This window comes from Callorhinchus milii, unplaced genomic scaffold (genome assembly GCF_018977255.1).
Source record: "Callorhinchus milii isolate IMCB2004 unplaced genomic scaffold, IMCB_Cmil_1.0 Scaffold1, whole genome shotgun sequence".
NCBI classification, from domain to species: Eukaryota; Metazoa; Chordata; class Chondrichthyes; order Chimaeriformes; family Callorhinchidae; genus Callorhinchus; species Callorhinchus milii.
Genome location: NW_024704742.1, coordinates 65286344 through 65313886, shown reverse-complemented (window position 1 = coordinate 65313886; position 27543 = coordinate 65286344). Strand labels below are relative to the sequence as shown.

At 40.3% G+C, this 27543-nt stretch overlaps 1 protein-coding gene across 5 annotated transcripts in view; it reads right to left on the bottom strand.

Annotated features, from left to right (window-relative positions):
- Window positions 1–27543, bottom strand: part of zfyve28 (zinc finger, FYVE domain containing 28) — a 92243-nt gene that overhangs the window by 40479 nt on the left and 24221 nt on the right. For all 5 annotated transcript variants that reach the window (XM_007905234.2, XM_007905235.2, XM_007905237.2 and 2 more), the window contains exons 2-4: window positions 9027–9167; window positions 785–922; window positions 9–211 (exon numbers count right to left, since the gene is read on the bottom strand). In XM_007905234.2, coding sequence (XP_007903425.1) covers window positions 9–211; window positions 785–922; window positions 9027–9167 — 482 coding nt within the window. The remainder of the gene's footprint in view (window positions 1–8; window positions 212–784; window positions 923–9026; window positions 9168–27543) is intronic.

The window sequence follows — 27543 nt, the reverse complement described above, 5'->3', positions numbered from 1 at the left end:
CATGTTACCATAATTCAAACTCTGCAAACAGGCCATCAAAGTGTTTGAGAGACTCCTTCATTTTGTCGGTGAAGACATTCAAGTCTCTCAGGCACTGGTCACGGATATTATTTCGGACATCTTCTAAGCTGCGGGTTAGGTCTTTGGCCAAAGGTCGCATTGCCATGCTCTCTATTTCACGGTTCATGATAATCGAACCAGCAGCTAAACACTAGATTAAAAAAAAGTGAAAAGTAAGACATTTCTCACAATGTTCTCCTTTATAACACTAGCACATTACCATTACTTATCGCAAAAGATGCTTTGGGAAAATGATCACTAAACAGTGAATAATTTCATCATAATTAGTCATTAAAATTATAAATATATACAGTAGGAACTTGTAATGTTATTTCCCTTCCCAAATAGAAAGTGCAATCACGAGCTCATCATCACACTGGAACAGATTAACTCACTTTATAACAAGTTGATTTTACCCCATGTACCATGCACTACTGTATAATTGTATTTTGTCTCAACTTGACCACTTAATTATTATAGATTAGGGGAACAAGGGAAAACATTTGCTTACAAAGGACAATCGTGGTCAGTGGCTATTACTCTTATCAGTCTGACAGGGGACCATTTACCTATATTACCATATCACTGATAAATTTAAGCCATGGATTTGGAATTCATTCATATACAGATTCATATAGAGTAAATAAAAACATGCATCTCAGTAGACTATATTTTTTATTGTTACTTTCATACTTTTATACTTTTATTAAAAGAAAACATTTACCTCAGCTCCGAACCAGAGCTGTCCTCCTAGATTGTCATGTCGTATTTCCTCCGGAAACTTGACACAAAAATCCCGATTTGCTCGTTCACTTGCGATACATTCATCCATGATCTGGTTTATTATATTTAATACGTTGTCCTAACAAAGAAAGGAGAGATTAGGTTAAGTTAGAATCATAGATTTATAAAGCACAGAAGGAGACCAGTTGGCCCATCGTGTCTGTCCTGGCTTTAAAAAGAGGTATCCAATTCAATCTCACTCCCCCGCTCTCTCCCCATAACCCTGCAAACTTGTACTCCCCAAATTATTATCTACTTCTCTCTTAAATGTTGTTATCGAATTGGCTTCTACCACCCTTTCAGGCAATGCATTCCAGATCTGAACAACTTGCTATGTAAAAACATTTCTCCTCTTCTCCCCTCTGTTTCTTTTAACAACTATTTTAAATCGGTGTCCCCGGGTTACCGACCCACCCAGCAGTGTAAATAGTTTCTCCTTGTTCACCCCATCGAATCTCCTAATAATTGTGAAAACTTTTATTAAGTCTTCTCTTAACCTTCTCTGCTCCCAGAAGAATAATCTTAGCTTCTCTCGCCTCTCCTGATAACTGAAGTCCCTCATTCCTGGTACCATCCTGGTAAATCTCCTTTGCACCCTCTTGACATGCTTCCTAAAGTGTGGAGCCCAGAACTGAGCACTGTACTCTAGCTGAGGCCTAACTAGCGTTTTATAAAGGTTGATCATAAGTTCCTGACTTTTGTATTCTATGCCCCTACTTATAAAGCCTAGTATCCCGTATGCTTTTTTTAAAAAACAGCTTTATCTGCCTATCCTGCTACCTTCAAAGATTTACTTATATGAAGGTCTTTCTGTTCCTTCACCCCCTTTAAGATTGTACCATCTAGCTTATATTGCTTCTCCTAATTTCTCCACATTAAACTTCATCTGCCACGTGTCTGCCCATTTTACCAGACTATCTATGTCCATTTACAGTCTGCTACTATCCTCCTCACTGTTTACTACTTCTCCTAGCTTAGTATCATCTGCAAAGTTAGAAATTGTACTCCCTATACCCAAGTCCAGGTAAATTATATAGTTGTCTCGATTTTAAACTGAACAGAAATAGATTAGGTTGAGAAGTTGCAAAGTGGGTTAGTCAGCATTCCAAGTTCCAGTCACGATGCATTTGACATTCTTTTAATTTGATTTGATAACCTCTAGTTTATTCAGCTGTGGATGAAGTTATTTTATGTGGCAGTATTTTTCACATCGGTACAGTACAATCCTATATCCTGCAATAACGCCAAACACATGGTGTAACACTTACAATTTCAGATACAATTTGATATGAGGACGAGACTGTCTCATCTAAACGGTCATGTCAGCGCTGCCATTCTGCTCCCACCCTCTGGAACTCCATCCTGCAGTCCCTACGCCTCGTCTCCTCCATTGTCTCCTTCAAGATCCTCCTCCTCGATCGTGCCTTCGGTCACCCTCCTTCCCCCCCAGCCTTCCACCCTCCCCAACCCCCAACTCGGGTCTGAAACACTGACTGTCCAGCACCTTGAGATGTCCTCCCGACGTGAAAGACACTATACAAATGTAATTTTGTACAACAGTTGCAGCCACAGTCCAACACACATTTAAATTTCTACTGAGAAAAAATAAAATTTCAAATGCAGTCAGAGACCAGTGAGTATAGTGGAGTGGCACACCATACAACTTACACAGCTGTCCGTTTGATCTACCCTCAGAAATGTTTCCCGATACTTAACGTGAAGTGCAATGGGAGCATTCAAAACCACCTGTGAGCCACTTGTGCTCCATGGTCCTCTGTTATGGACTTAGAAGAATCAAGCAATAGGAGACATAACAAGGCTCCTCCATGCATTTTGAGAAATGTGCTGAGACATTATCCTACATCAAGGACATCAAATAAATGCAACTTGATGATATTGTTGTAGGCGTCAGCTTTGTTCAGTTGGTTGTACTCTCACCTTTGAGTCAGAAGAATGACACAGGTGCTCTCTGGATGAGACATTACAATGATTTGTTCCAGTACAAATAGCCGCTGTACTTTACAGAAAAGCAGTTGAAACACTTCAGAGGCTTTTGACTTAATTGGCACTATATCAAAATGGAAAAATTATTATAGCTTTTACCTCTATGGTTTTCATCCTTCCTTGCCTAAAAAGGTCGAGGTAAAAATTGCAGGACAAACCTGATTGACAGAGTAAGTACTACCCTGAATGATAATTCTTATCCATCACAATTTTTACCACAACTGCATACAATTTCAAGAATGCTTTGGTATAGTTGTGCAGAGGCCAATATTGCTGCCCAAGAAAGGCAATAATAGAAACCACTGGTCATAACCCAGTTTTATGGTTATTTATGATGGGAAAAAACCCAGAAATATGTGTTGTAAAGTCCTGCAGCGTAGTGGTTAGTGAGCTTGCCTTGCAAACGAAAGGACCCGGGTTTGATTCCCAGGCGAGGCGAAACCTTAGGTAAGTTTCCTTACTCCACACACCTCTGTTTACCTAGCAGTAAGTAGGAACCTGGTTGTTAGTCGATTGGCGGATCACTTTCCAGGGGTAATAATCCCTCCAAAAATAAATAACACTTTGGTAACTCAATCTACGACCGTTTGTGGGACACTGATGTGCGCAGTTGGCTGCTACAAGCAGCGAGAGCTGGGAGCAGACGTGAGCAACGAAAGCTGGGAGCAGACTTGAGTAACCAGCGCTGGGGCCATGGTTTAAGGCTCAATTGACGACAGCGGGTGCGAAGAGAAACCGGGAGACAGCGGATTCGAGGCCAGTGCGTGCGTGGTAACCAGGAGCAGTGTTGGGGCAAACCGAACTGTTCCAGCGCAAGGTTAGTGTGGGAGCGGAGTCAGTGTGAGAGGTGAGTAGTGGCAGCAGGGCTCCGGGAGCGAAGTTGGCAGGAGCCGGCAAGTAGCGATAAGCAGGGCCGAGGTCCCGAGTTCAGACGAAGCCACCATTTCAGAATTTCCCGCCTAAACACCTGCGTGACGTCACTCCTGCCTGCCAGGTTTGAATTCCCGGAACCAGGTATAGTATAGTTTATTGGTATCTCCTTCCCCTCCTCTGTCTTTTCCCTGCAGGCTGCTCGGTGTTATCTTCCAAGTTGGGCAACCTGTTGGATAACACAATGAGTGCTCTGCCCCCTCTCCACCACCTCAGCCCCCGCAGTCTCCATGTCTGCAGACTAACCATGCCCCACTAACCGCTTGTCTCAAGTCTTGGTGTGCGCATCTTGGCTGCCGCCCCCAACCCGAGCTGTCCTTCCCCCAAAATGCCCCCATTCCTGCAACTCTCCCGCTCTGTCCTCCTCTCTCGGTACTCCTCACCTCTTATCCCCACTTGACCGTCCCAAGGCCACCTTCTGCTCCAGCCTGCTCCGCCGGGCTCACCATGGTACTCGCTGTTGGCCGTCTAGCAGCAGCTACACTGACTCCCCCATTTCCCACTATCACCACAAGGCCCGAACCCAGACTCCGGGGGACAACCTCTCCTCCCTCATCCCCATCATTCCTGCCAATCAGTCCATCACCCCTTCCCGTCTCACACATTCCCCTGGCAACTGTCCCCTCCACACCAACCTTCAAAATATCCACTCCCTCAGCAACAAGGCTCTGACCATCAATGGCCTCATCACTGATGAAAATATCGACACCATGGCCTTCACTGAAACCTGGATCACCCCAGGTGACACCTTCCCCCTCACTGAGGCCACACTACCAGCTATACCTCCTACCATACCCCACAGCTCAACCACCGTGGTAGTGGTGTGGCCCTCATCTCCAGGATCTCATTTGCTCTATCCCTTTATGGCCGTGGCTCATTCGAGCACATTACACTCTACCATCCCTCCAATCTTTCCCTCAAAATTCTCCTCATTTATCTTCCCCCGAAACCTCCCCCACCTTCATCTCTGACCTCCACTCTCCTAGCTTCCCTCTGGCTCTGTTCTGAGTGGGAGGAGAGAAATGCTCCTCCACAACTCCCTCTCCACCACTCTTGATGCCCTTGCCCCCCTTACCTCCCGAATCGCCTCCTACTCAAGAGCCTCACCCTGCCACACCAGCCACCTCCGCTCCCTCACCTCTACCCATTTAGGGACTCTGCCATGTTCTTGTCCCCCATTACAACTTCTCCCGTTTCTGACTGAAGTGGACCTACATTTACCCTCACTAGCCTATTCCTCTTAATATAGTTGTAAAAACTTTTACAATCAGACTTAATGTTCCTAGCTAGCTTACCCTCATACTCCTTTCAGTGCACTCCAAACCATATGGAGGTGGCAGAAGATGAAAAAATTATTTGCATTTGATATAGCCTTGTCATTGAAACATCTCTCGGTGTTTACAGGATCTTGTAGGTGAACGTGACAGCCAATTTGCACACAACAATGTCTCTCAAACAGCCATGAAGCAAATCATCAATGTCCCCAAATGTATCCATTTGAATTGTTGACCAGAACACCGGGAGGACCTGTTGTTATGTCCTGGGATCTCTAATGCCCAGTTGAAAGGACTGTTCATCACTAAAGGACAACAACTTGGACAATGCAGTGCTTCCCCCGACACTGCACTGGATTGTCAGCCTCGACTGTGGGTTAAAATCCTGAGGTAGATCTTTAACTCATAACCTTCTGACTCGACGGTGAGATGTCTACCAACCAATCAGGCTGACACCTACCTACATCTGGAACCACCAAACTAGGAATTAAAGGTACACCGGTCCTTAAAACATTAAAAAAATGAATTTCCCTCTAATTAAATATTTTACTTTTTTTTATAAAAATATGGTAAGTTCAAAACATACTCCCAGTTCAAAGCATGAGTTGGTGGGTGCAGAACCACAATTACTCTATATTCTAAGCTATGGTATTTGGGGGATGGGGTTGGGGGGCGGGAGAGATAAGAAGAGAGCTGTAGAACAGAAACTAGCAACTTTTCTTATGGGAGTGAGAAGATGGATAAGAAAAGGTGAAAGTGTATGTATTCAAAAAGCACTTTTTTAAAAACAGAATATCCTTTTAAATTCCCATTAATTGGAAAGAAAGATAATCTAAGTTAATTGAGCAGATACCATTTTTCTTTTTTGGCAGAAATTTTGCTATTTCAAGACCCCACCTCAAACATGGAATTTTACTGTGTTAAATTGAGATATCCAACTGCAGAACAATCCCATTATAATTTAGTGTCTGTCTTGCTTCAAGAAGATATAGCAGGTCCACGAAACAAAATGATTGCTGGTCTTGCTTCCAAGTTGTCGGATCACCACTGATGTTAGTTCCTTTGCAAAGTGACATTCGTAGAACATTGAGCAGAGCGCGCAATTTAGTAAGCTATTTATTTACCTTTCTCCAGCAATATTCACGGTTTGATGTGCACTGAAAATTACAGGTATCAATGAATTCTTAGAAACTCCACTTATAATAATCCTTGCATTTGATATAGCAGTTTATCACATCTTCGAGACGTCTCAAAGCGCTTCACAGAATATACTGTAAAGTGAATTGACTGTATTTTGTGGACGAAACATGACAGTCAATTGCGCACAGCAGTGTCCCACAAACAGTGATGGATTGAAGTGACCAATTTTTTTTGTTGAAGGAATTATTACCTCTGGAAAAGTAATCTGCCAATTGATGAACAACTGGGTTCCTACTCACTGCTCGGTAAACATTTCCTAGAATAAAAAATTGAACTTTCTGCTGGTGCTCATGTCAACACATCAACAGGCACTTAGCAGGGGGAGCTTACCAGCAGGTTTGTCTTTAACTTCAATTGTTCATTTATCAACCCTCAAAACTTCACCAGCTCCAAGACACAGAAGAGAGTCAGAGAGAATGAAAGCATTGCATTTACAGACAATGCAATTTGCCCACAAATTGTAGTCAATTCGCTTTACAGTACATTCTGTGAAGCCCTGTGCTTCATTGTATTTTTGACATTAATCATTAAGATGTTCAGCTGGACCAAAGTAACCAGCTAACCAATTTATCCATTTGGGTACAGGGGTATGGGTAAAAAACAAATGGGGCTGAAAGGATTGTTCTTTAAAGAATGGGCACAGACATAATGGGCTGAATGTCCTTCTATGTTGCAGATTTCTATGGTTCTATTTATCTATGAAACAGTATTCAGCATTCATAGAAAACAATGGGATAGTTTTCAGATGTTCCTCAAGACATTTCAGCAAGAAGACAAATCTGCCTCAACAATGTACTTCAAGCAAAATTATTTTGTCAAAATAACATCAAGTTTTTCAAAAAAAAATTAAAACCATTTGTTTGTTCTTAACTTTAATGCTCATTGTAACTGGAATATACGGAGGATCGACGAATAATAAGGAATGAAGTTAAAAAGAACAATCCACATTGATTTTCCCCTCCCTAACCTGGGGGAACGAGGACAATTGTAGGGCCCCACAGCTGCCCCAAATAAATTCAGAGTATTCAACACAAAGCAGAAATCGAACCTGGGCCCTACATAGCTCAGTAACTGAAAAACACATGCTGAGTGAACCACCAAAGTCTCTAGGCTTGTAATTTAAGATTCTTGCCCATCACAAGAGGTGGAAGAGTACATGCCTCATTTGATTTGCATTCAGACTTTCCTTCTGTTCCAGTGAGGTGACAATCCCTCCACACCTTGGCAGCCCCCTATCTCTCCAAACTCCTCTCTCCCCACAGCAGTACCTGCAGCCTCCACTACTGGCTCCGGCCTTCTCCTTCTGACTCGAATGCTCCGCTACACCACGGGCGGCTGTGCCTTCAGCCACTACGCCCCGAAGCTATGGAACTGCCTCCCTCAACCCCTTTGTCTCGCCTCCTCCTTCCTCAGGTTGCGTCTGAAGATCTTCCTCTTCAACCGTGTCTATGGTCACCTTCCCCTCCCCCTGGCTCGGCATCAGGCTCCACCATTGTTAAGCGCTCTGGGATGCCACCCGGCATGGAGAGCACTATATAAATGCAATTTTTTGTTGTCGTCTCGAAGACATGATAAGGCGCTATATCAAATGCAAGGATTATTATTATTATTAGTGGAAAATTTTAAACAATTTAAATAACTACAATGAGAAAAAAAGCAGCTCTTTAGGCAATTCTGATGAAGAATTGCCCTGGAAAGGAGAACTCATTTTTCTATAAGATTCAGATTGACCTCTTATGATTTTCCACCATTTGTTGTCATTTCAAATGTCCAGTGTTTTCTTTTCATTTGTACAATGCCCAAATCATCTAAGCTTGTGTATTGACATTTTTAAGCTTTTTTTAAAAAAAGGCAATTTAATCAATTTAGTCAATTGTTTGGTTTGAAACCAAACAAAATTCCTGCATAACTTGCATAAACAAGTGACAAACGTGCAAAGACTTGCAAACCTAAAATTGCAAGGTTTTAATCTATTTCATCGCCAGTAGTCAGAACAGAAGAGCACAGTCTGAAACCAATGTTAACATTTGCAAAACTTCAACTTCACATATCTGGGACTGGGCACATTGGCACTTAATCTATAAAGAAAAAAAATTCAATCACTTCAAAAGCAAATTCATGCAATGATTGGCAACTGACGATCGTACCACTCAGCTCAATCGCTGTGTTGCAGAAGCTTGGCTGAAAGCCAAACCATGACCTTATTAATCACAAAGCTACGATGGATGGTGAACTAGTGGAGTTTTCAAAACCATGCTGCATTTAATCATTTCTTTGCCCAGAGTCCAAAAATCCATGAAAGATTTGCATGGGATTTACTTAAAATAGCACAATCTTTTTGTACTAAAGGAATGGAATAGAATCGCAGTCATTCCAAAGGTAGTTATCTGCAGCATACACAGCCTCACAGTGCCTCAGGGGCTCTCATCTCTGCTTCGCCACAATTACAAAAAGTGAAAATCCCAAGGTCAAGATACCTTATTTCAGAAGCCTATGTGCCTTGTGTAAAAATAAATATTCACCACCAATTATTCCAGGTTTAGTTTCTGTATTTCACAGAATACATTGTTATTATTATTTGCAGGTAACCAGACAGGAGTTCTAAACACATCAACCCTAGCTGAATTAGTTTTGCATCTACAATGCAGTTTAAATACTACAGTGATCAAGAACCTAGTTGAAAGTTAGGTCTTCAAATCAGTATGAATGAAAATTAAAGGTGTTCGCGTGATACAAGATATTCCTCAGGGAAAACAAGATGTGATAGTCAATTACCTGACAGGAGCGGAACTGGTTGACGAGCAGCGTACATCTCTGTGGGTCCTTCCGTCCATCCAAACTGTCCAATTCAGCAGCAACCAGATTTAATTCTTCATCTGCATAGTAGAATTGGGCAAGAAGCTGTGGGTCTGACCTCTATAAAACATCAAATGCAAATGCAAAGATTATTATTAAAATAATCCACAATTATCTCAAGTACAATATTAATGCTGTCATCTAAAAGAACTCTTAAGACTATAATGACCTACTCATTTTTCATCTAAATAAACTGCTTAAACATAATTTTAGAATGTCTGGGATAAATTTAGAACCCCAATAGGCACCAAGTACTATGGTTTCTTTCCCTTATTTCAGTGATTTTGACTGAATACTTTGTCAGTAGCAACATATCTAACAATAGCTACAATCCTTACATTTGGCATAGCATCTTTCACATCCAGAGGATATCCCAAAATACTTCACAGGAAAACTGCGAAGCGCAGTGACTGTATTTTGTTGTCAAACCTGTCGGCCAATTTGCACATAGCAATGTCCCATAAACAACTATGAAGTTGTCATCCGCAGACATGGGGTAAACTTCCACACGTTTGAGATGACACACAAATCTACTTTGCCTCCTCCAATACCAACTCCAGGTCCGCCGATGTTCTATCAGCTTGTCTGGCAGACATCAGGGCCTGGATGAGTGCAAACTTCCGCCAGCTGAATATGGATAAGATGGAAGCCATCGGTCACCCCCCACCCCCGGCTCGGAGTCAAGCTCCGCCATTGTTAAGTGCGCTGAGACGCTGCCCTGCCTGGAGGGGGCGGAATATAAGTGCAAGTCGTTGTTGTTGAAGTGAATGACCACTTTTATTTGGGGAATTGTTGGCTGGTAGAAACTCTCCAAACTAATGTTTCATTTGAAGGACGCCACCTCCAACAATTCAGGAGTCCTGTAGCTCAGTGGTTAGAGCACTCGCTTTGCAAGTGAGAGACCCGAGTTCAATTCCAGGCAGGTCAGGGCGAAACCTTGGGCAAGTTTCCTTACTCCACACACCCAATAATAATCCCTCCAAAAAAACAAGACAATAATAAATTGGTCATTTTCAATCCACGACTGTTTGTGGGACATTGCTGTGCGCAATTGGCTGCCGCGTTCGCCCACAAATATACAGTCAATTCACTTTACAGTATATTCTGTGAAGCGCTTTGGGACGTCAGGAAGAAGTGAAAAGCGCTATATCAAATGCAAGTATTATTATTATTTTTATTATTAATGCAACCTAGCACTGGAGTGTCATTTCAGACTATACGAGTCCAAACAAGGGACTTGAATCCACAACCTTCTGACTGAAGAGCAGTGAGCCAGGCTGACACATATCTCGTGATCAGATGCAAATTTAAGTTTCTATGGAACGATTAAGTAACTAGGGTTAGATGGGTTTCACGATTGGCCTAAATACATATCGTTAAAAGCACCCCATCTCATTATGTTATCATTTTTGCATTACATAAATAGCAACAATTTTTCAGGTTCTTACATTTTATCTCAAGGATTTTATGAAACCACACAGAAGGGTTGAATTCAGAATTATATGAATGCTCAGCAAAAGCAAAGGTTATTCAGCCCACCTCACTTGTCCATTGTTCCTATCTTGATAAAGAAACTTTCCATACTAGTTTCATTCAGCTTGTCTTGGTGCTAAACCCACACACACCACACAGAATCAGAATTCTGCCTTTATTTTATTGAATGTTTCAACAGAATTGACGCTCAATCTGTTAAGAGGCAGCCCATTTATTATTATCAGAAGTGTCAGCTTGGCTCAGTTGTAGCACTCTAGCCTCTGAGTCAGAAAGTTGAACTCACATAGTGTAAGCTCACACTCCAATACAGTGCTGGGGGGGGGGGGGGGGTGTTGCAATGTCGGAGGTGTCATTCTTCAGATGAGACATTAAACTGAGGTCCTGTTCAGGTGGACTTTAAAGATCCCATGGCACTATTCGAAAAGAGGAGTTTCTTTCCGGGTCCTGGCCAACAATCCTCCAGATAAAATGGTTCATTTTACGCCCGTTTGTGCAACATTGCTGTGGCTAATTGACTCAGTTGAATCTTTGGCCCACAAAGTTGTGATCCAGAGGCGAGAATGCAACCAGCTGAGCCACTTATGTTTGGTCGCTGAAGGCCGGATGGCGGATTTGAGAAAAACAGAAAGGGAGAAATAGAGAGTGAAATTCGTGTCTGGGTAGTCTCTGACACTTGATTTCAGGGTGGCAGCCTGACAGCAAGCTCTAAAAGCCTCCAGAGAAAGGAATCGTGAAGAAAATGAGGGACAACTTACCAAAATATTCTCATAAAACATAAAAGCAAGTAGTCTCAGTGATGTTAGTCACCTTTTTCTGATTAGTTTAATTTTCCACCATACGAAAGGAGGTTTTTCCAATGGAATTGTGTTTCATCAATCTGTTTACAGAGGCCAAAATCTATAGCATAAAACTAATTCACCTGTGCCAATCTCTGGTTTTCATCTGTCTGGGGAGTGGGGGTAGAAGAGAGAGGAGAAATGGTTTATGTTGGTGCAGCACTTTAACTCTCAACTTGTACTGAAGAATTCAAAACGATTCTGGTATCATTAAACTAGGCCTGGACATTTCCAATTGCAGTTGAGGAATACTGTGCACTTTATGTGGACAAATTTCCTGAAAAGGGAAATAAAAAATCCTGATATTCAGGAATTGGATATGCTCGTTCAGAGGAAGCCAGGGCTTTTTTTTTAAAAAAAGAAACAATTAGATTTTATTTAGTTTTGGGTTGGTCAGTGAGCATCTTCACAAGAGATTGAGAGAAAATCGTCAAAAATTATGAAACTCAAGGGCTAAGCAAAGGCCCGACAGTTGTGTAATTACGGCAGGATCAAACAGAATTCCACAACACTGTACAAACATCTTCTGAAGGTTAGGTGCGTATTTTGATGAGTTCAGTCCCAAAGGTGACCATTATAGACATCATAAAGTACACAGATCAATAAAGCTCTCATTAAAAGGTTTTATTAAGTCATTTCAGTTATCCAAGGCCTGAAGGTTACAAAGGTCATTCTGTATCAGATCTAAAAAACTATCTGGATCAAACAGCAAAACAGCAGCTGCTGCAACCCAAGAGAGAAAAAAACAGCCAGTCATATATAGGGTTTTAAAAGTTAACACCCTATTTTTTGAATGCAAACTTAGCTTTTTCTCTGCCCTTCCCCCCAAGATATTTTAATTGAAGTTGACAGTCAGGATTTGCACTATAATTATTCAATTTCTTTGTAAGTGATTTTCTCTGCTGTTTTCAATTTTTCGTTCCTTCCCATAATTCAGTCACTCGGACGAGATGACGTATTTAGCATCTGCGGTTCACACAATAACTGGAAATGCTCTCGTACTTCAACGACTCTCCCCATTTCCCTTCCATCTGTACTTTCTAAAGGTATGAAAACTCCCATCAAGTCAAATTATCCAGCACTGCAAAAATGCTTCCCACATAAGCTCTCCATTTAGTGAGTTCCTTACCTATATTAAGCACCTCTACAACTTTACTCTGACTGGAGTCTAGTATGGGATAGTTCTAAAGCAGTTACCAATTTATTGACTTAATCAGTTATGAACATAGCTTAACTCTTAAATCGCTTTGACTGGTTAGTGATTTATCCTCTCTTTTCCATCAACTCAGGGGTTCACTGGATTTTTGTTCTCTCCCATACTTTTTGTTCATCTGCAACATTAAGAACAAGAGGAACTATTGGCTAGGCCGATCCACTTGCTTGGTAACAACTCTGGTCTTCGCCCATCTTCCTTCAGGTCGCACAATGTCAGTACACAGTGCAATAGCTGTGTTAAAACTAACAGTGATCTCTTTCACTTCCTTACAGTTCATTTAATGCACCTCACAAACTGACGCAGTGAATTTCAAATGCAAATTAGATAGCTTTTGGGGGGAAATAAAGTGCTGGGGTACAGTATACAAGTAATTCAGGACATGCATGACAAGTGCATGCAATTGCCAGAATGGTGGAAGACAAACTGGATGGACCTTTTCTTGTCTAGCATTTCCTATGTTCTTATTGTGCCAACTATTATTACAAGCGTAACATGACTCCAATATAACCTTGGATGGATTGTGATGGAAGGAACGCATTTAGAAAAATAAAATACTGAAATCAATAACATGGGACTTTTATGCTCCATTTACAATTACATCAACTTGAAGGTAGTGTGAAAATCCCAGCACAACTGAGCCAACATCTGCAGGCTCATTACTTTCCAGATCATATTTCTGTACAATGTGGAAAGCATTCAACTCCACTTCTGCATTGCCCATGAATGTGACTACAAGTCTCCAAAAGAGCATAAAGAGTCAGTGGCTTTCAATCCCAATGTGCATTATAGGAATTGAACAAGAAACAACTTACATCAAAATGAGCTTATTATAACAAACTTACATTTATATAACAGCAAAATTACGTAAATATAGTATCTTTAATATTGAATGGATAGTCCATCTGAGCTGGGGGGTCGGAGCTGACTGGGTGGCGCAAAAAATGATAGAAGGCACAAAAAAAGGAAGGTCTTGAGATGGACCTTGAAGGAGGTGAGGGAAAGGGCGTGTTGTAGGGACTCCAGGAAGCAGTTCCAGAGAGTGGGAACAGATAGGCTGAAAACCTGATTGCTGATGGTGTCTTGGATAGAGCGGGGCACGTGAAGCAGATCAGTGTCTGCTGAGTAGACGCAGTGGCCAGGTTTGTGTGGTTTGAGAAGGTCATAGAGGTAAGGTGGGGCAATACCATGAAAGGTTTTAAAGATTAGGGCAAAGATCTTGAACTTGATCTGTGGGGGATGGGGAGAGGGTGAAGCCGGGCAAGGATGGGGTCCTCAAGGAACCCAATGTGGGAGAGGACACGAGCTGCAGAATTCTGAATGGTCTGCAGCTTGTGGAAGGAAGTGTTGGGAATTCCAGCATGCAGAAATTTGCGTAGTCTAGCCTGGATATGATGAAAGCATGGATAAGTGTCTCAGTGACCCGAAGGGGGAGGTAGCGGTGGAGGCGGGTAATGTTGCAGAGGTGAGAGAAAGCTCAACGGGGCAGAGCACAGATGTGGGTATAAAGGACAGTTGAGAGTTAAACAAGACCCTGAGATTCCACATTTGGCTCCGTGAGGTGGAGTGTACACCCATGGAGATTTTGATGCTGTCATTGTCTGAGGTGAGAAGGCGCTGACAAGAGCCAAGCAGGAAAGCCTCTATCTTGTCAATATTCAACTGGATAAAGTTGATGCCTGACAGAAGAGCAATGGTCATGGAATCAAGGGGGAGGCCGAGAGATAGTTGGATGTAATCCACATGGAAATGGAAGTTAACCCCGTCTATGTTTGTGAATGTCATCACTGAGCATCAGCATGCAGATATTAAAAATAAAAAGACCAAGGAGGGAGCCCTGAGGAATGTTGCATTGGAACATTTTCCACATCACTGCTTTAGGGCAGTTGGGTTACCACAAGATTTGCATTACAAGGGCCGGCTGCCTAAACCAGAGTTCATCCTCAACTGTAATTTCATATCAGACTGCAAAACAGTGAAGTGTAAAGACGAATAGAGCTCCAAAATGCTAACTTACAGATACAGCCATACTGCATTATAGGAAAATATTAAGGGAATGGGGTATGGACCCATAGTTACCAAAATGTGATAAACTGCACGAAGGAAGCCGGTTGGTCAGTCACAATGACTTGCAAGCGTTTCTATCACCATAAATTATCGCAAGAGCGGTTGTAGATGACCAACCAGGTTCCTGTCACAGAGTTCAGGTGCAGGAGGCAACATCAGCAGCAATCTGCTGATCTGGAATCAGGATACCTGCCATTTTTTTCCATAGATCAATTATAACACAGGATCTAATTTTATGGACCAAATAAATATACCATATTATAATATGACCTTTTCATCTCCTGTGAATAAAAAGGCTATATGTTAGAACTTCAGTAAAGTTTGTTTTTAATTATTAAACCCTCTAAAATCTGCCCTGTGCAGTTAGATTCAAATAAATTATTTCTCAACAAAATACATGAGGCCAGGATCTTTGACGTTAGAATGAAGTGCTGCATTCATATATCACTGTGCTGGTAGCAAGGCATTGAGTTTCTTTTTGATTTTTTTCTGACTTTTATCTCCAAAGGGTATTTTTTAATGGAAGAGTAAATCTGTAATTTAGCACTTTCTTGCATAAGCAATCTTCCCTCAACTGTAAAACAAACTTGAACAAACTGTAGTTATATACATCCATTTAATGAAACAGCATTTAACTTTTGGATATAGCAAGTTATTAAATTGACGAGCATCTGCAGAGTTTAAGTTTTACAAAGTGCAGCAAGCTTTTGCAAATTAAATTCATTTTTCATGATATTTTCAGCCCAGGTTCAGTTGCTATAACTGGTGATGTGACCTACAGTAAAGTCACCATTCACAAAGCATCAATCAAAAAATGAATACAGCTTGTGTGAGACAATCATTTAAAATCCATATAACCTTCATCTTCAGTGGTCTGCAAAGGGAATACGGTTAGGCCTTTGCTATAAATTGTTAAGGTAATTCTTCATGAGCCTAGCTTTCAAAAGAATAAACAAAAAAATTCTGACACAAAATCAGGTTATATGTGGGAATCTGGATACGGTTGGCAAATATTTAGCAAGAAATAATGAGCTTTCAGACCAAGGCCTCTGTAGATATTATGAAACCAACATGGATTTAAATTTTTCAAACTACATTACAAACTCAATTTTAAAAGAATCCAGATTTGGGGCTACATACTTAAAGTAAAGTATGATCAATACCTGCATTAAAATAAAATACCCAGAAAAAGAATAGAATGCAACATTCATTTTCATTTGGATGGTCAGTTCTTGAGTTTCACGATTTCATATGGGTCAGGATTAGAATTGCTAACTGGCCTCACCATACACAAACAGACTGGTTAAGATTTTGGCTGCAATGTCTCCTTTGCCACCCCTACCTCCAAAATGAACACCAAGCACAGAAGGCAGAAATGCTGAAAAGTGTTAGAGGTATAAGTGGGTTCCCAGTCATGACTATGATGTGGGTGTGTGTGCTGCAATAAGAACAACTGTTCCTTTATAATAATAATCCTTGCATTTGATATTTCACATCTTCTGTTGCATTGCTTTTCACGTCTTCTAGACATCTCATTTTCCCTGTTCCTACTAGGGTTTCAGCGACTTGCGAAGTCCTCCCGACTTGAAAGGTGCTATACAAATGTAATTTTGTTGTTGTTGTGATTTCAACTCTCATTTACTTGCTAAAAGGTTGAAGGTACAATAGTAGCTTGAAGACCAGGAATGCAAAGAAAGGAGAGAGGAGGGGAAAAAACAGAACAAGAATGAGAACATTGAGAGGGTGCCCATGAACAATTTAATTAAATGGTTTGAAAAATGCATTCCAAACATATCAACTCTCCTATTTGCTTCACTAATCCTTTAATTCTGCAGTATCAATGCTGTAACTATGATTCACACCAACCATATGAACTAAGTTACCAAGTTATCTATACCAAGTATTTGATCTCAACACATACTGTACCATTTCTACTGAATACAAAGCAGGCCAACAGAGCTTGCAGAAGCAATTAAAATAAAACTGATTTTCATATTAATTGAAAAATTCTAATATAAATTTTAGTTTGCTGGTTACATTTCATGTACAATATTCAACATTTGATTTCTGTAAATAGCTGATCACATTCAAACTTCAAATTTTAAGTAAATTTTGAATATTGAATAACCTTCAAACAACTCAATCTAAAGAGGTGACTTAGGTAAGTGAGCAAAGATATAAAAAAGCTGCATTATAGAAACCAATGGCATTAGAGCAGCAGTAAATTATAGCAGTGATAAAAAAAATCACTGTCTAACCCCACTGCAGTTTCATTTGAATACCAAATCATTCTTGCTGTAGGCATGTGAGTCAGCGGAGCTCAACATTCATGGCTTAAATGCTCATTCATTGAAGGAGGATAAAGACTGGTGAGGACACACAAGGAAAATGTGAAAATTGAATTTCAAAGAAATGTCATGGATACCCCAGAAAGTCAAGAAGTAAATTGCTGGAGGACCATTAGTGCATGTATGAGCTTTGTAGTTTAAAATGCAAATTAATGAAGGTGCTGAAAGGGTAACTTGAGTTGTGCAAAGTTTTCACATCAATTCTTCCCTCAGCCCCCAATAAATAATCAATATTGAGTCTCAAGCAAAATCTCACAATTCAGGGCAGACAGGCCTGCACTGTCAATCAAGGATAAGGGGAGCCTCTTTATCCACTGAAGTTTACACAATACTACTGCCAATAATACTAGCATTTGATACAGCGACTTAACATGTCGAGATGTTTCAAAGTGATTCACAAAATATACTGTAAAGTGAATAGATTGTTGTGACAACAGTGTCCCACAAACAGTAATGGATTGAGTGCAAAATTATTATCATTATTTATTTATTTTTGAAGGGATTATTACCACTGGAAAAGCAATCTGCCATTCAACTAGCAACCGGCTTCCCAGTTATTGCTAGATATACTGAGCTGTGTGGAGTAAGGAAACTTGCCTAAGGTTTTTCCTGGTCCGAGAATTGAACCCAGGTCCTCTCGCTTGCGAGACAAGTGCTCCAACCAATTTGCCATTATATGCTAGTTTTTGACAGGATCTCTCTTAGTTTAGTTTACAATCAACACTGCTTCAGAGTAAATGTTTTGGTTATTAATAGGTTGTTTGTGCAAAGGCTAGCAGGTCAAAAATAATATACCATCTAAGGCGGGTGTGTTAGCCTGGGGCAATGGTAGCACTCTCGCCTCCAAGTCAGAAGGTTGTGGGTTCAAGTCCCACGTTGGGACTTGGAATCACATTGCCTAAGCTGACCCTCCAAAGCAGTACTGGGGGGGGGGGTTGCGTTGTCGGGGGTGTCATCCTTCACACAAGACATTAAACAGAGGTCCCAGCTGCCTGTTTGGGTGGTTGTTAAAAATCCCATGGCACTATTCAAAAAGAGAAGGGAAGCATTCACTCCACTGTTTATGGGACATTGCTGTCTGCAATTAGCTGCTGTATTTCATCCTCAGAATACAGTCAACTCCCTTTTCAGTTTATCCTGTGAAGATGTCTTCAAGATATCAAGATAAGGTGTTATATCAAATGCAAGTTATTATTATGATTATATTAATTGTGAGAATGAAAGACATTCAAGCAAAATTAAAAACGAAAGAGAAAGCCTATGGTACATGGTTCTCTTTTACTTAATCTTCAGAAATGCTTTAGCAATCTTTAATACAACAACAACAAGATTTTATTTGTATAGCGCCTTTCACGCTGGGAGGACGTCCCAAGGAGCTGGACAGAGTACAGCATTTCAGATAGTTTATTAAATTAGTATAATTAGAAAGCATTACCACCTGAGCGATTGATAGTTAGTTCCACCTCACAATGAAGAAACTGCAGCATTGTATTTGTGATTTTCTACTGTCTCATCCAGGCAGTGTCGCGTTTGTTTGTACCCGTGAGAAAATCAGCAGAAGCTGCATCTTGGGTACAGTTGGAAATTGTAGTTCCCCTTAAAAGTGGGTACAGAAAGCATTCAGTAAGGCATTCCTCAAGATGAAAACCAGCCACCTAACGAATCCCAATTGCCTTTTTCCTGAAACCCTCCAAATACCCTCTCTTCATGTGTTCATTTAATTCCTTTTTAATGCCAAATCTAACAGCAAGCCTGGCAAATCAATAAGTGTTCAGCTAACCAAAAAAGGAAAACTGTGTTACATCTTGCATTGCATATCACTTTGGGTGTATTTTCAGTGTTTTGTTCTTTACAGCAAGTGCAGTTGAACATTTTCAAGGGGAAATGCTTCATTGTTCAACTAATGATGCAAGGCAATTTAGGAGCAACTACTTCACACGGAAGGTAACAGGATTTCAGAATTTGATGTCCGAAGTTGTAGTTGAACCAGATTGTACAGACGCATTTAAGAGGAAGCTAGATTTTTTATGCCTCGGTTTACCTAGCTGTAAATAGGAACCCGCTTGTTAGTTGATTGGCGGATCGCTTTCCGGGGGTAAGAATCCCTTTAAAATAATAATAATAATTTGGTCACTCAATTCACAACTGTTTGTGGGACACTGCTGTGTGCATTTGACTGCCGTGTTCCACCCACGAAACAATCACTACACTTTACAGTATATTCTGTGAAGCGTTTTGAGACATCTCAACAATGCGCTATATCAAATGGAAGGATTATAATTATATATAGAAGATAACAAGATTGTAGAATTTGCTGCCCGGAGTTGTTGAATCAGATAGCACAGATGCATTTAACATTCACTTCTCCCTCATAGGAAAGGTATGGGAAGGATTATGGGTGGAGACTTGCATGAAGTATAAATACTTGTACAGACAGGTTCGACTGAATGCTGTAACCCGTTGAGCCATAATTGCTGTTAACATGAGTAAGGCTTTGTGAAACCGGCAACAGACCCATTGCTACCAGAGTGTAAGTCATACAAGAATTTCTGCTCTCGGCAACCAGTTGCACTAAATTTGTGATACAGTTGGGTTAGTCAGCTCAAGAAAGGTGATTAACAAGGAGCCAGGAAGTTTGATTAAATTATTTGAATGCTAATAAAAGTTGTAAAAAGTTTAAAATCAGGTCGTGTGTAACTCCATCAAAGCTTTCCCTCCTGCCAAACACAGCTTTTAATAGGGAAAAGTTGACACTTCTCTGTTTTCTTTTATATAGGGGAGGGAATTGAAAGGTGTGTAGAAACAGGATAATTCAACTTTTGCTCCAGTAGGCGGGCGGGGGGGGGAATGAAAAAAGATAGAGGAAAATTCAACTAAGAAGCCTGCCACTATAAACCTTAGAATTTTTCCTAGCAAATCGATATTAGAAAGTAGAAACTGCAAATTACTCCACTGAGCCTCTTCTGTGGACCCGCCTGGCTCAGGAACCAGACTACCAAGATCGCCACAGAGAGCTGGCTCGATTCCGACAGTCCATTGCCAGGCATATCACCTTGGAGCCAGATCAGCTCCAAAGAGACCCCACTTATAAGTAACGTCATATCTTTATGGATTTTTTCCCCACCATCACTGGTTATATACCGACAGGAGAATGTGGTAAGTATTTACAGAGATGACCTGAATCCATACTAGTCAGTCATCTTTCATAAATTCAATCAGATGAATAAATAAACTGCAACATTTTTACTTGTAAGAAGTTTCAATTCATATGTCTCTGAGCAAGACTGCCAATTTATAAATAGCTTGTACTGAGGAAATTTCTCCTAGTATCCAGTAGACAAAGGAGATCTTCAGCCTAATACTCCAGGCTACTTTTGGACCCTGGATCCAACAACAACATAATTAGATTTGTATAGCGCCTTTCACATCGGGAGGATGTCCCAAGGCGCTGAAATCCATACTAGGATTTACCCATGACAATGGACAATGTGCTGACCTACTTTTCTCCAATTTTTTTTTACAGATAAATATTACCACTTATATGGTTACCACTTAATTAAACAGAATTTTAATTATTATACAGTTATTACACTTGTGTATTGCACAGCAGTAGAATTAACAATTAGTCACAATTAAATGGGACATCATTTCAGACCTCAATGACTATATTTCGAGATTTCACAAATTCAACCTTTTTTTCATACAAGGCAAAAGCGTGCACAAGATTTTCAACATTTCATTTTCTATTTAAAGCTTTTAGCTCTGCAAATGTAACTATGTTAGCTGGAGCATTCTTGGTAACTAGATTAAGGTTACAATTCCCATTCTGTTGAGGCACACAGAGCTATTTCTCAGATGTTGAAATCATAGGTGCTTCCTCAAAATTCCCTTGGTTCAAATTATTTTTAATATGCTCTTCTAGCAGAAGCCAGATACCAATACCTGTATTAGGTTAAAAGAAAAAATATGTAAAAGAAAGCCAGACCCTACTATTTTCTATAAGCAAGGATTATTTCATATAGTGTGAATAGGATTCTTCATTTGACAGTGGCTCTAATACACTGAATTTGAAACCAAATAATTTAAATTCAAGTATTCTTCTGAGGTCTATTTATACAAGTAACTTTTTAAAAAAGTTTAACGATATCTAAATTTTTGCACTAGAAGGGTGAATTTAACATGATATATTTTCCTCAATGGTCAGATTTCTACATGACGTATGCGCTGCCAGATTGTTTGAATATTGCACACCAATCACTTCAAATTAACAGTGTGTCAGTATGAAAACCAAACGTCATACAAGATAGTTGAAGAGGAAAATTTGCATTGACCGAAATTTGCATAAAGTGGCTCATGACTGAATATATCAGGGTTATTTTTGAGTTACACCTTTTCTTCTTTGGGAGGGTGAGTGGGTGAGAAGAAGATAAACAAGATCTCTTGGGACTGAGCTGGCTGACAGATGACATGCCTCGCACTGGAATATCACAATTGAGTCGATCCTGTGGTGATCTCAGGCAGGTCCCAAGTAATTCAAAGCACAGTTGACAGACCAGCCAACCAGGACTAGGAGGGGCAGCCGACTAGGACGAGGAGGGGCAGCCGACTAGGACTAGGAGAGGCAGACTTGTTACTGGGGCAGGAATTCTTCCAACTTCACCAATGCAATTTTAGCAGTTTAAACTCCAACAGTACGCCTAATGCACACTCTGGGGAACAGATGCCCTGTCTTTTGCTAACCAGCACCTTATACTTTGTGGGATTAGGTAAGCAGGATGCATCCCTCCAGGGACAGGGTGAGCACTCCATTCCAGACAAAGGGGAAATTTCCACATAAAATATGTTTTATATATATCGCCTTATCAGCATAGCATGGTTAGCCCACTGGAGTGGGTCATGGAAAGGAGAGTGGGATAGTCATGGTGAGTCCAGGCTCAGAGTTTTGAATGTGGTGGGCAGAAGTGATGTTGTGTGGCAGCCCAACTGGTCATTTGTTGATTTCTGAAATGGTCGTGTTGGCGCCTGGGCCAAATACAAGGCAATGAATGGTTAACACTGTAACAAAGTGACATCTGTGACATGGGAAGTGCCAAATGAATTTGACATACTGCTGCACAAACTTCTGAAAAACTTCTGCTACCTAAAATCTTTAGCCATCATCTCCTTGCACAAAGCTGAACTCTAACACATGCTGTTGGAAGACAGCTGTCACATTAATCATCCTCACACAGATAGCCTGAGTACTGAAGTGAAAAAAGACTGCTATTATCTATCTGGAGCATACTCCATTAATGGCATAATTACTTATACCCCGACAAGCAGTAAAATAATTTGTACCAAAAACTTGTCATTTAAAAAAAACTGCACAACCTTTTAGCAGACCACACTAAAAAAGGTTCTTATCGAGGAGCTAAGTGCACCCTTTTCAAAAGTCAGTTGGGGATACTCGTTCTCTGTGCAGTAGAGCGTTGCACATCTTCATGCCAAATCACACTGGGACCTAAATCTTGGAAGTAAAGCAACCTACACTCATAGAGATGAGTAGTGTGGTACTACCAGATTGGACTGGGTCTAAGATAAATCGGGAAATTCCCTGAGTGCTCCCTAAATGGTTCCTGTGCAACCCGTAAATTCTTGACCTCCTCAAAACGCAGCAGTGTCAGACAGCTAAACAGGATGGCAACGTGACCGGCAGCCATGGTGGAGCTGGTTGCAATTACGCTGTGTGTGTGTGTGAGAGAGAGTGAGTGAGAAGACAAACGACTTGCTGCTTCCATCAAACAGGTCGGTAAATTCCTCTTAATTCACCGCAGGTGGATGGGGGGGGGGGGGAAGACTTATGATTTTTTTTCGGTGTCCCCCCACTCCAACACAAATCAGCACCCCCATTTTACCCAACAATTCTGAACCCTTTTGAGAACCCATTTGTTACTGCTGTGAGAATACACCTTCTGGTTAGTATTATATTCTGTGGGATGACCCAATATCTAATGGAGTAGGAGTCCTAATTAGGGTTTGATATTAGGCTTTCTACTGTGCAGTAGAATTAAATATAAAATTCTCATTTTACAATAAACATTTTGGATGTCAAAGTTGACCCATTTCTCTTAAATTGAAAATTCAGAACCATCCTATGTGGAAATATATTACATACTTCTACATGATCTCTAGCCCAGTAGGTCATATAATAAAAATACTTGCGGAATCACGAAAGTCTATTAAAAAAACAGGAGAGTGACTCATTAAGCGGTTGGGAAAGTTATCAGGGGGTATTGAGAAAGGTAGGAAGATTGGATTAAAAGATCTGCCACTATCGACTAAACAGGTTTGATAAGCTAAATTGTCTTATTCAGTTATTCAGAGTGAATTCTCTCCAGTTGCTGCATAGCAAGAATAAAAGAGATGTCCCTTGCCTCTGGAGCAAAGCAACGTTTTATGTTCTGCTCACATCATTGCATTTATGGTGCAATGTCACATACACTGCATATGCAGTCTTTGATACAGCTTCTTCCCATATTTCACCTTGCTGCTACCTAAGTAATGTGGGGCATTGTCCAACCTCTGCTATCATTTTTTCATATTGGTTGATCGGAAAAAGAAACCGCCGAGGTCCTTGATGCATGCGTGCATGTGTGCAGTATATGACATCAAATGTTGCGTATGGGCAGAATAAAACACACAGAGGTTTCAAATGGGGTTTCAAATAGAAAAGCTGCGACTGCACTGAAGTGTCAGCATTTGCGATTAGTGTCAATCCACTGTCATTATATAAAATCAGCCTGAGTTACCACAGTGAGGACACAGAAGGAGGTAATTCACATTACAAATTAAACAATGACACCAGAACTTTTTCATCTGTACCAATCAAGATGTCTCAAAATATCTTCTTATAATCAGTCAGCAAATTGTAAATTAACATACAAGTGCCCTTGTCCTTCAGCAAACTCTACCCTCAATTTCATGACATAGTTAGGAAGCTGTCCATCTTGGAAGCTAAAGTTTTGTTAACTTGCATGATGCTCTATGACTTTACACTTCCGAGTGAAGTTGCATTCACTTTTTCAGATTTCTCTTCAATCAATTCTTCTTCCTCCCTCCCTTCAGAACAGATACAAATTGCAGGATGTTGTTCTCTAGCCTATAACTTAATTTCTTACAGCAAACTGAACGCAAGGCAGAAAATAACACACAAAATACTGCAGATGCTGGAAATCTGAAAAAAAAACAGAAGTCGCTGGGAACACTCAGCAGGTCAGGCAGCATCCAGTTCTGATGCAGGGTCGTGGAACTGAAACGTTGACTCACTTTCCTTTCTCCATAGATGCTGCCTGACCTGCTGAGTGTTCCCAATGACTTCTGTTTTAAGGCAGACGTATATTACCTGTCCAAGTACCTAAGATTCCTAACTTACTATCAACATCATTGAAGGGGTCTACATCACCTTATAATACACTACAATTTACATTTATATAGTGCCCTTCATGTTCATTGCAAAGTGTTAATAATCCTGAAATTTTAATATAACATAACTGAAGAATAAATAGGCAATTGTTCTGGGGGCTTGGGGAGGCAATGCAAAGTTGAGCGAGAGAATACTGATCTGAAAAAGTGAGTGCATCTTCACACTGAAATGCTATCGTAGAACATTGTGCAATATAACTATACTTCATATTCAAAGATTCCTAACTGTGCTGTGAATTTAGGATCATATAGCACAAAAAGAGGGTAATGTTTGTGGGAGGCCAAGGGCACCTGTATATAGTTACATTACTGTCAGCATTTTGCTGACAGTGGATTTTAAGAAGATATTTTGAGACATTTTGAAAAATGTCAGGTTCATAATTCATGGGCCAAATGGCCTCCTTCTGTGCGGTCAATCGCAATGTTTCTATGTAAATTTCTATGGTGTGTTTGAGAGGCTGGAAAAATTGCAACTTTCCCCCCCCCATTGAAAGTAAAGAGATTGGGAGGAAATACAATAGAGTAGTTTAACATTCTGAAGGAGCACAATGAGGTAAACTGAGAAAATGCTTCTTCTTTAATTGGGGAACAGGAGTACAGTCTAATATCTGAAGCTATTGATCCATCACTGTAGAATTGGACTGTATGACACATTCTCCTCTTTAAGGCAGATTTTTTGTGGTACTATCTTTGTAAATTGCACCCTCTGTATAATGCTGGCATTTATTGGTACATTACACAGGAAAATCTTTACAAAGTATGTGAAAGAAAACTATTTTCCACTTCATTGAACCTAATCAAAATAATTAAATGCTAGCCAGTAAATTTACCGTCTGCACAAGTTCTGCGCTTGATCTTAGCAAACATTAACTCCACATTTTAATTATTCATGGCATTCAAGTTCTTACTGAATCAAGACCAATGCTTATTCTAAAGTACCATTCCTTTAAGGTTATTTGTTACTTTTAGAAAAATAACAAGCAGTTTAACTTTGCACAATGATTTCACATTCTTTTTTGTTTGGCACTTGCAGCTAAAGCTCACCTAGGACCTTTGAAACCTTCAATGGTGTTAAGATGACTTGTACACACAACATCCTTTAGGACACCTTCTTGGCATCCAAAGTAAGTTATCGATCAGCAAAACAAGCCAAGATGCACTTTGAGATGGCCTCCCAACGTGAAAAGCATGATGTCAAGTACAAGGATTATCAGCATTTGGCGTTCTGAGAATGAAAGAGCAGTTTAGAGTTCTACTGTGTTCTCTACCTACCTTTATCATGGGCAGAAAGTGTAAATCTATGGCACATTTATAAAACACTGTTCACTAAATTTATTCTTTTAAATTTTCTTTGATTTTCTCTCTTTTGATGCAAAATAGGCAACCCTCCCCAGCAAAATAAAAATCACATGCAATAAATAGATTTTAATATTTCTTTAAATTCAGGCAGAAGTAGGCCATTGATCCATCCAGCCGCACCAAACCAAAGTTCCAAAATAACTTTTCAGCACATTTGTCGGTCACCTAAAAACCCAGAATCCTGTTCATTTCCAAGAACATGTCTAGTTTTTTTTAAACCCTTTAAAATTCCTTGCCCCGGACCTATGCTGGTATATGTTCAGAGGAGCTTTAGAGCCTGGATATATTGCTCACAAAGTGGTTGTAGAAGAGTAAAAGAAATGGCTCTTAAATGAGGCAACTGCACAGGACAATTTTAATTTCCTCGTTGCCCTTCACTTGAGGTGGTGCATGTGTATATTTATCTTTCCCAAGAGATGCCAGGGAAAATTGCTTCAAAAGGGTGAATGGATCTATGAGTATCAACTGTTCAAACTGAATCAGTTTCAGTATGCAATCTCAGATAAAATGTAAACCTGCCAATTGTTAAGTCAAATTTCAGTAGACAAAAATAATTATGCTCCTGCGTAAGCTATCGGGTTACCTAGCAACGGACATTGATGCGGTACCGCAGAGTGATCTTGGTTGAAACGTTAAAAGAGCAAACAAGCCATAATCAGGTTGAACGTAACCAAGGCAGTTTCTCATCTACTTGCTTGAAATAAACTCCATTGGAGTCATCTTGGGTATATATGCGAAATATAGAACTGCCAGCATCTCAAGCTATCTCAAGTGGAGTCCTGTAGCTCATTGTTAGAGCACTTGTCTTGCAAGCGAGAGACCTGGGTTTGATTCCCAGCAGGGCGAAATGTTGGGCAAGTTTCCTTACTCCACTCACCTCTAATTACCTAGCAGTAAGTAGCTTTTCTGAGGGTAATAATTTCTTCAAAAAATAATAAATTGGTCACATCAATCCAAGACTGCTCGGGGACACTGCTGTGCGCAATTGGCTGCCACGTTTCACCCAGAAAATATACAGTCAATTCACTTTACATATATTCTATGAAGAACTTTGACACGTCTCAAGGCGTATTTGATAAGGCGCTATATAAAATGCAAGGATTATTATTATTATTATTTCACAAGCTACTACAAGTTTTGCTTTGTAGCCATTCTACATGAAACACATATACTGCAACTCAGAGGGGACTCCTCTCTATTGGGAAATGTATTCAATGGAGGAGATGGCTGGAATTTGACAGAATCTGACAACGGATAGTTGAAAAAGACACAAGTATTAATGGCTATTCACTGTGTTAAAAAACAGCGAAGTCATAAATAAATTAAATGGAATTCTTGCCTATAATACTGAATCAGATAAATTCAAATCTCAAGAAGTCATGTTCAAGAACATCTGGAATACTGCATAGTTCTTGTAACCACAACACAAGCACTTCTAGGCCATGAAGATGGAGTAATAATAATCCTTGCATTTGATATAGCGCTTTTCATGTCTTCTAGACGTCTCAAAGCACTTCACAGAATATACTGTAAAGTGAATTGACTGTATATTTGTGGGCAAAATGCAGCAGCTAAATTGCGCACATCAGTGTCCCACAAACAGTGGTGGATTGAAGTGACCAATTAATTATTGTTTTTTTTTCTTGAGGGATTATTAT